This window comes from Ambystoma mexicanum, chromosome 2p, assembly GCF_040938575.1.
Source record: "Ambystoma mexicanum isolate Mex_15411 chromosome 2p, UKY_AmexF1_1, whole genome shotgun sequence".
NCBI lineage: Eukaryota > Metazoa > Chordata > Amphibia > Caudata > Ambystomatidae > Ambystoma > Ambystoma mexicanum.
Window position 1 is genome coordinate 31,241,632 of NC_090923.1, and position 10,086 is coordinate 31,251,717.

A 10,086-nucleotide genomic window follows, 5' to 3' on the forward strand; every position below is an offset into this window, starting at 1 on the left:
CTTGGCAACAGATGGAGCTCCATGCCACGAGTGGCATAGAAGCTTAGCAAGAGATGGAGCATCTTGCCACGAGTGGCATAGAGGCGTAGAAGCTTAGCAAGAGATAGAGCTCCTTGCCACATGTGGAGTAGAAGCTTAGCAAGAGATGGAGCGCCATGCCACAAGTGGCATAGAGGCGCAGAAGCTTAGCAAGGGATGGACCTCCTTGCCACTTATAGAGTAGAAGTTTAGCAAGAGATGGAGCTCCCTGACACGAGTGGCATAGACGCTTAGCAAGAGATGGAGCTCCTTGCCACGAGTGGCATAGAGGTGTAGAAGCTTAGCAAGAGATGGAGCTCCTTGCCACAAGTGGTGTAGAAGCTTTGCAAGAGATGGTGCACCATGCCACAGGTGGCATAGAAGCTTAGCAAGAGATAGAGCTCCTTGCCACAAGTGGCATAGAAGCTTAGCAAGAGATAGAGCTCCTTGCCACAAGTGGCGTAGATGTGTAGAGGCTTAGCAAGAGATAGAGCTCCTTGCAACGAGTGTCGTAGAGGCATAGAAGCTTAGCAAGAGATAGAGCTCCTTGCCACAAGTGGCGTAGAGGTATAGAAGCTTAGCAAGAGATAGAGCTCCTTGCCACAAGTGGCATAGAAGTTTAGCAAGAGATAGAGCTCCGTGCCACAAGTGGCGTAGATGTGTAGAGGCTTAGCAAGAGATAGAGCTCCTTGCAACGAGTGTCGTAGAGGCATAGACGCTTAGCAAGAGATAGAGCTCCTTGCCAAAGTGGCGTAGAGGCATAGAAGCTTAGCAAGAGATAGAGCTCCTTGCCACAAGTGGCGTAGAGGCGTAGAAGCTTAGCAAGAGATACAGCTCCTTGCCACGAGTGGCGTAGAAGCTTAGCAAGAGATAGAGTTCCTTGCCACGAGTGGCATAGAAGCTTAGCAAGAGATAGAGCTCCGTGCCACAAGTGGCGTAGATGCGTAGAGGCTTAGCAAGAGATAGAGCTCCTTGTCACAAGTGGCGTAGAGGCGTAGAAGCTTAGCAAGAGATAGCGCTCCTTGCCACGAGTGGCGTAGAGGCATAGAAGCTTAGCAATAGATAGAGATCCTTGACACAAGTGGAGTAGAAGCTTAGCAAGAGATGGAGCTCCTTGACACGAGTGGAGTAGAAGCTTTCCAAGCGATGGCGCTCCATGCCCCAGGTGGCGTAGAAGCTTAGCAAGAGATAGAGCTCCGTGCCACAAGTAGCGTAGAAGGTTAGCAAGATATAGAGCTCCTTGCCACGAGTGGCAAAGAGGCGTAGAAGCTTAGCAAGAGATGGATCTCCTTGCCACGAGTGGAGTAGATGCTTAGCAAGAGATGGAGCTCCATGCCACGAGTGGCATAGAGGCGTAGAAGCTTAGCAAGAGATGGCGCTCCTTGCCACAATTGGAGTAGAAGCTTAGCAAGAGATGGAGCTCCATGACACTAGTGGCATAGAGGCGTAGAAGCTTAGCAAGTGATGGAGCTCCTTGCCACATGTGGAGTAGAAGCTTAGCAACAGATGGAGCTCCATGCCATGGGTGGCATAGAAGCTTAGCAAGAGATGGAGCTCCTTGCCACGTGTGGAGTAGAAGCTTGGCAACAGATGGAGCTTCATGCCACGAGTGGCATAGAAGCTTAGCAAGAGATGGAGCATCTTGCCACAAGTGGCATAGAGGCGTAGAAGCTTAGCAAGAGATGGATCTCCTTGCCACATGTGGAGTAGAAGCTTAGCAAGAGATGGAGCGCCATGCCACAAGTGGCATAGAGGCGCAGAAGCTTAGCAAGGGATGGACCTCCTTGCCACTTATAGAGTAGAAGTTTAGCAAGAGATGGAGCTCCCTGACACGAGTGGCATAGACGCTTAGCAAGAGATGGAGCTCCTTGCCACGAGTGGCATAGAGGTGTAGAAGCTTAGCAAGAGATGGAGCTCCTTGCCACAAGTGGTGTAGAAGCTTTGCAAGAGATGGCGCACCATGCCACAGGTGGCATAGAAGCTTAGCAAGAGATAGAGCTCCTTGCAACGAGTGGCATAGACGCTTAGCAAGAGATGGAGCTCCTTGCCACGAGTGGCATAGAGGCGTAGAAGCTTAGCAAGAGATGGAGCTCCTTGCCACGTGTGGAGTAGAAGCTTAGCAAGAGAAGGAGCTCCATGCCACGAGTGAGTGGCAGTAAAGCTTGGCAAGAGATGGAAAGGAGACGAGGGTCTCCTCGCCAATGGGGCGAGGTGGTGGATGAAAGGGTGCACAGGAGTTGGAGAATTCTGACCTTTAGAAGACCTGCTCAAGGTAATTGCAGCTAATTTGAACTGGAATCTCTTGAGTACTGAGAGAGAGCGGGAGGGAGCTCCGGAACCACATGAAGCGCCTTCCTAGTTTGAAGCCTCTGGAGCTGTTGTGGCAGATACGGGTGGCATTAGCCGAGGGCCTACACCAACAGGGCTTCCTGTTGAGTCAGGGCATCTCTAGATGCCTGCGTACATGTGTGAGATGAATGCGCGATATCTGTCTCTCCAGGCACGGAGAGCAAGAGCTGCATGTCTGCATTACCCCTGCTAAACTCGAGTCAACATCTGCGAGAAACTGTAGAGCCCCCTACTGTGAACAAACAAGGCCATGTGAACTGTGCAATGGGAAGGGGTCTAAAATCATGCTTTCACCCCCATGCCTTACCAGAGGAACAACATCCATGTGCATATCAGGCTGGTCCCCCCTTTCCCACTTTGCCTAGAGAGACGGCGACACAACCACACATCACTGATGATGCCCAGCAAGGCTCAAACACATATCTGGGGTTGCTGGTGCGACTCCCATTCATAGATAGAAACATGTCCTAGCATGTAAGTCCTGCACAGCTTGGGGAGGGGTTGCTTGGGGTGGAGTGGGCTAGGCGTACTGCTCTGGTAAGCCACAGTGGGCCAGACCCTCCCGAGTGGTCTCAGCAGAGGGGCTCCCACACTTCGGTAGATAATCTTATCAAGCTTTGTTACTGCGATTCATGTTCAATACCTCCCACCTTTAAGAGCAGTAGTAAGAACGCCTCAGCTTGGAGCCTAAGAACTGTCTTCTTTGTCCCAGAGTTTCCAAACAGGCTCTTTAGATGACGTATTTTACTTGCGCATAAAATTGAATTGTGACTACCCAATGCTGTACGGGACAGACCTGGTAATGTATAGGTTTTATTTCATCTGTGTTTCTTTTCGTTGCTTTACAGAGTTCCTGGAGTTCATGAAGGGAGTTGAATAGATCGCCTTCTCAACTGCCCGCCACCACTGCCATCAAGCCGTCTGCATCTTGTTTTGCCAGTTTAATGCCCTCATTGGCCGATCGCATAAAGACTGTCGCTGAACAAGAACTCCCTTGCCCATCTGAACCCCCAGAAAAACGAGAAGTCCCAGTGACCCAAGCAGTCATTCAGTGCAGATGGAGTAAGACCACATGCACAGCCAGCACCATAGCACAGCGTCCATTGCGTATCCCGCCAAGTGATGGGTCGGTCCAGAAGGCAAGACCTGGCCTTCCACGGATTGGTGGATCCTGACCTCAGGTCCTAGGTCATTGCTTGAAACCTTGGCGAATGACAACACAGTCAGGACCATTAGGAGTGTCTGACGTTAACACTCACACCTGGGTTCACAGTACACATGCAACGTGGCTCTTCACCTCCACTGAATGCCGGCTTACGTCAATCACTCAGACACACCGATGACTGAAATGGTCCCAATGATTAAAAGGATATTCTTATTTTCAACTGCAATAAATAATGTACGAGTCGATGGCTTGGTGTGGGGTTATTTTCCAGTATCTCTGCTGCTGGCAAAGAAATGAAGCACGCTGTAGCCAGCACTATGTCGAATAAAATAAGCTCCTTGTAATGCAAGCTGTATTTATGAACGGTAACTGTGGCACTGCCCATCGCAGCCCGGTCCTACGCCCTATCAGAAGACACCACCTGGCATTACCCAAACCCTCAGTCTCTCTTCCTCAAGGAGAGCGTAGGACTCAGCCCATGATCTCGCCCTCTCTGGGCGGGGGGGTCAGGCATCCCATGCTGCGATTGGGATAACCGACCAAGACCTACAGGATGTGTAGGATGCAGAGGTCCTCCATATGCGTATCCCACGCCAGAGGAGCAGGCTCTGGCCTCCGAGGTCTCTGCACCCTGTGGACTTCGCCTCCCATCCATATGCGTATCCCACGCCAGAGGAGCAGGCTCTGGCCTCCGAGGTCTCTGCACCCTACGGACAGGCTCTGGCTTCCGAGGTCTCTGCACCCTGTGGACTTCGCCTCCCATCCATATGCGTATCCCACGCCAGAGGAGCAGGCTCTGGCCTCCGAGGTCTCTGCACCCTACGGACAGGCTCTGGCTTCCGAGGTCTCTGCACCCTGTGGACCTCGCCTCCCATCCAGAGACCTCCGAGGTCTCTGCACCCTACGGACCTCGCCTCCCATCCATATGCGTATCCCACGCCAGAGGAGCAGGCTCTGGCCTCCGAGGTCTCTGCACCCTGTGGACCTCGCCTCCCATCCATATGCGTATCCCACGCCAGAGGAGCAGGCTCTGGCCTCCGAGGTCTCTGCACCCTGTGGACCTCGCCTCCCATCCATATGCGTATCCCACGCCAGAGGAGCAGGCTCTGGCCTCCGAGGTCTCTGCACCCTGTGGACCTCGCCTCCCATCCATATGCGTATCCCACGCCAGAGGAGCAGGCTCTGGCCTCCGAGGTCTCTGCACCCTACGGACCTCGCCTCTCATCCATATGCGTATCCCACGCCAGAGGAGCAGGCTCTGGCCTCCGAGGTCTCTGCACCCTGTGGACCTCGCCTCCCATCCATATGCGTATCCCACGCCAGAAGAGCAGGCTCTGGCCTCCGAGGTCTCTGCACCCTACGGACCTCGCCTCCTATCCATATGCGTATCCCACGCCGGAGGAGCAGGCTCTGGCCTCCGAGGTCTCTGCACCCTGTGGACCTCGCCTCCCATCCATATGCGTATCCCACGCCGGAGGAGCAGGCTCTGGCCTCCGAGGTCTCTGCACCCTGTGGACCTCGCCTCCCATCCATATGCGTATCCCACGCCGGAGGAGCAGGCTCTGGCCTCCGAGGTCTCTGCACCCTGTGGACCTCGCCTCCCATCCATATGCGTATCCCACGCCGGAGGAGCAGGCTCTGGCCTCCGAGGTCTCTGCACCCTACGGACCTCGCCTCCCATCCATATGCGTATCCCACGCCGGAGGAGCAGGCTCTGCCCTCCGAGGTCTCTGCACCCTACGGAACTCGCCTCTCATCCATATGCGTATCCCACGCCGGAGGAGCAGGCTCTGGCCTCCGAGGTCTCTGCACCCTGTGGACCTCGCTTCCCATCCATATGCGTATCCCACGCCAGAGGAGCAGGCTCTGGCCTCCGAGGTCTCTGCACCCTACGGACCTCGCCTCCCATCCATATGCGTATCCCACGCCAGAGGAGAAGGCTCTGGCCTCCGAGGTCTCTGCACCCTACGGACCTCGCCTCTCATCCATATGCGTATCCCACGCCAGAGGAGCAGGCTCTGGCCTCCGAGGTCTCTGCACCCTACGGACCTCGCCTCCCATCCATATGCGTATCCCACGCCAGAGGAGCAGGCTCTGGCCTCCGAGGTCTCTGCACCCTACGGACCTCGCCTCCCATCCATATGCGTATCCCACGCCAGAGGAGCAGGCTCTGGCCTCCGAGGTCTCTGCACCCTACGGACCTCGCCTCCCATCCATATGCGTATCCCACGCCAGAGGAGCAGGCTCTGGCCCCTGAGGTCTCTGCACCCTATGGACCTCGCCTCCCATCCATATGCGTATCCCACGCCAGAGGAGCAGGCTCTGGCCTCCGAGGTCTCTGCACCCTACGGACCTCGCCTCCCATCCATATGCGTATCCCACGCCAGAGGAGCAGGCTCTGGCCCCTGAGGTCTCTGCACCCTATGGACCTCGCCTCCCATCCATATGCGTATCCCACGCCAGAGGAGCAGGCTCTGGCCTCCGAGGTCTCTGCACCCTACGGACCTCGCCTCCCATCCATATGCGTATCCCACGCCAGAGGAGCAGGCTCTGGCCCCTGAGGTCTCTGCACCCTATGGACCTCGCCTCCCATCCATATGCGTATCCCACGCCAGAGGAGCAGGCTCTGGCCTCCGAGGTCTGGAGACACAGGTGGCAGGGTCTTTCCATAGTTCTTCACTTTAATTAGAGGGTGCGATGGCATTTGCCCCTGAACAATCACGAGTAGGTTTCCTATAGGCCACAGAGTTTCATAGTTTCAGATGCTGAGAGTGCAGTCTTGGGTAACAGCTGTCCACTTACCTACAGCAAGTAGATCAGGAGAGGGAAGAGACTTACAGTGTCCTCTGAACCCCAGAATCACCATCTACGCCAAACAAATGAGAACATACTCCGAACAGTGTTGAATCCTGAAGTCTTCTCTCATTAATCCAAAAAGGAAACGGGTAGCAAAGGTAAGGAGGCAGTTTACCTCCAGACAACTGAGCAGACATGGATAGGAAACTGGCATACTATCACCCCCACACCTCCATACAAACCTCAGTGTTTGTATAGGGCTATACACAATGAGCCTCATACAGGAAGTAAGCTCAGTATTAGTCAGTTACTTTAGCAATGAACTGCCTCACAGTATATATGCTTCTTTGGTCCACGAATCATGTACATCGAGATCCTGATCGAGAAATAAAATACTGTCAGCGTCGACCCACCTACATGGAGCAGTTTTAAAGGTTGTCCAACTTCATACACATTTATATTAAGCCTGCTATGGAGGGGACTCTAAACAGGAAGGGATAAAAGGGGCAGCTGATGGAAATGCTTTCTGACACCTGAATTCTGCAGAGTTAGACTCAGGTCATGTTCCCGTAAGAGCCAATCACAGGCAGGTGCGACCACACACATCACTCTGGACAGCCGAGAGCGTAGGCGTTTATATCTCCGACATCAGCGCTCACAGATGCAGAGCAAGTGTCGAGGATTACGTCTCTCCCCACACCCTCAAATCCAAACGACCCTCAGCAAACCTCTATGTAATTTGTAAAATTTAAATACTGTCCAAAAGCCGTCCTGCTCCAGGCCCTGCCCCTGTCCCGGGTATATGCTCCACTGTTACCCATCACAGTGCTCTTATATACAATGGCCGCTGCTCTGTTATTGCTGGCTTTGTGAGGCGTTTCTCTGAAAATTACATCTGGTTCTAAGATAAATACACAGTGCTGATATAGTCAGATCAAGTGCGGATAGCTAGGTATCTCCGTACCCAGAGTATCCGTGCGCAGAACAGCCGTGCCAGGACACGAACCATTTCCAGCAGAAGTACTTGCTATCCCTTACTGACGAATACTCAATGGGAAGAACGCACGTAGGATTGCTAGTGGTCTCATGAAGAATGGAGATGGCGGACCATAGGGGCTGTGCTAGCCATATACCCATCCCCCTTTACCTATATTCTCATTCATTCTCTCCAATCTATCCACCTCCTACGGTTAAACAACATGATTTTCTGGACAATTCCATAGATCACAGAGCAAATCAAAAACAGTGGGTCCAGTGGGAGCCAGTAGTATCCCTGTGCATCCCTGGATCAACCAGGATCCCTGTGCATCCCTTGCTCACCCAGGATCCCAGTGCATCCTAGGGTCACCCAGGATCCCTGTGCATCCCTTGCTCACCCAGGATCCCTGTGCATCCCTGGCTCACCCAGGATCCCTGTGCATTCCTGTCTCACCCAGGATCCCTGTGCATCCCAGGCTCACCCAAGATCCCTGTGCATCCCTGGCTCACCCAGGATCCCTGTGCATCCCTTGCTCACCCAGAATCCCTGTGCATCCCTGGCTCACCCAGGATCCCTGTGCATCCCTTGCTCACCCAGGATCCCTGTGCATCCCTGGCTCACCCAGGATCCCTGTGCATCCCTGGCTCACCCATGATCCCTGTGCATCCCAGGCTCACCCAGGATCCCTGTGCATCCCTGGCTCACACAGGATCCCTGTGCATCCCTGGCTCACCCAGGATACCTGTGCATCCCTGGCTCACCTAGCTTCCCTGTGCATCCCAGGGTCACCCAGGATCCCTGTGCATCCCAGGGTCACCCAGGATCCCTGTGCATCCCTGGCTCACCCAGGTTCTCTGTGCATCCCTGGCTCACCCAGGATCCCTGTGCATCCCTTGCTCACCCAGGATCCCTGTGCATCCCTGGCTCACCCATGATCCCTGTGCATCCAAGGCTCACCCAGGATCCCTGTGCATCCCTGGCTCACCCAGGATCCCTGTGCATCCCTGGCTCACCCAGGATCCCTGTGCATCCCTGGCTCACCTAGCTTCCCTGTGCATCCCAGGGTCACCCAGGATCCCTGTGCATCCCTGGCTCACCTAGATTCCCCGTGCATCCCAGGGTTACCCAGGATCCCTGTGCATCCCTGGCTCACCCAGGATCCCTGTGCATCCCTGGCTCGCCCAGGATCCCTGTGCATCCCTGGCTCACCCAGGATCCCTGTGCATCCCAGGCTCACCCAGGATCCCTGTGCATCCCTGGCTCACCCAGGATCCCTGTGCATCCCTTGCTCACCCAGGATCCCTGTGCATCCCTGGCTCACCCAGGATCCCTGTGCATCCCCGGCTCACCCAGGATCCCTGTGCATCCCTGGCTCACCCAGGATCCCTGTGCATCCCTGGCTCACCCAGGATCCCTGTGCATCCCTGGCTCACCCAGGATCCCTGTGCATCCCAGGCTCACCAAGGATCCCTGTGCATCCCTGGCTCACACAGGATCCCTGTGCATCCCTGGCTCACCCAGGATCCCTGTGCATCCCAGGCTCACCCAGGATCCCTGTGCATCCCAGGCTCACCTAGCTTCCCCGTGCATCCCAGGCTCACCCAGGATCCCTGTGCATCCCTGGCTCACCCAGGATCCCAGTGCATCCAAGGGTCACCCAGGATCCTTGTGCATCCCTGGCTCACCTAGCTTCCCCGTGCATCCCAGGCTCACCCAGGATCCCTGTGTATCCCTGGCTCACCTAGCATCCCCGTGCATCCCAGGCTCACCCAGGATCCCTGTGCATCCCTGGCTCACCTAGCTTCGCCGTGCATCCCAGGCTCACCCAGGATCCCTGTGCATCCCTGGCTCACCTAGTTTCCCCGTGCATCCCAGGCTTACCCAGGATCCCTGTGCATCCCTGGCTCACCTAGCTTCCCCGTGCATCCCAGGATCACCCAGGTTCCCTATGCATCCCAGGCTCACCTAGCTTCCCCGAGCATCCCAGGTTCATACAGGATCCCTGTGCATCCCAGGCTCACCCAGGATCACTCTGCATCCCTGGCTCACCTAGCTTCCCCGTGCATCCCAGGCTCACCCAGGATCCCTGTGCATCCCTGGCTCACCTAGCTTCACCGTGCATCCCTGGCTCACCCAGGTTCCCTGTGCATCCCAGGCTCACCTAGTTTCCGTGTGCATCCCAGGCTCACCTAGCTTCCCCGTGCATCCCAGGCTCACCCATGATCCCTGTGCATCCCTGGCTCACCTAGCTTCCGGGTGCATCCCATGCTCACCCAGGTTTACTGTGCATCCCAGGCTCACCTAGCTTTTCCCGTGCATCCCAGGCTCACCCAGGTTCCCTGTACATCCCAGGCTCACCTAGCTTCCCCGTGCATCCCAGGGTCACCCAGGATCCCCCTGCATCCCTGGCTCACCCAGGATCCCTGTGCATCCCTGGCTAACCCAGGATCCCTGTGCATCCATGGCTCACCTAGCTTCCCTGTGCATCCTAGGGTCACCCAGGAGCCCTGTGCATCCCTGGCTCACCTAGCTTCCCGGTGCATCCCAGGGTAACCCAGGATCCCTGTGCATCCCAGGCTCACCTAGCTTCCCCGTGCATCCCAGGCTCACCCAGGATCCCTGTGCATCCCCAGCTCACCTAGCTTCCCCGTGCATCCCAGGCTCACACAGGATCCCCGTGCATCCCAGGCTCACCTAGCTTCCCTGTGCATCCCAGCTCACCCAGGATCCCTGTGCATCCCTGGCTCACCTAGCTTCCCCGTGCATCCCAGGGTCACCC

The 10,086-nt window shown here is 55.8% G+C and overlaps 1 protein-coding gene across 1 annotated transcript in view; it reads left to right on the forward strand.

The window, feature by feature from the left end:
- The window catches only part of TNNC1 (troponin C1, slow skeletal and cardiac type), a 128,562-nt gene extending 124,785 nt beyond the window's left edge, over window positions 1-3,777 (forward strand). Inside the window, exon 6 of the mRNA XM_069643193.1 lies at window positions 3,216-3,777. Coding sequence (XP_069499294.1) covers window positions 3,216-3,247 — 32 coding nt within the window. The 3' untranslated portion in view covers window positions 3,248-3,777. The remainder of the gene's footprint in view (window positions 1-3,215) is intronic.
- Window positions 3,778-10,086: the final 6,309 nt, after the last annotated feature.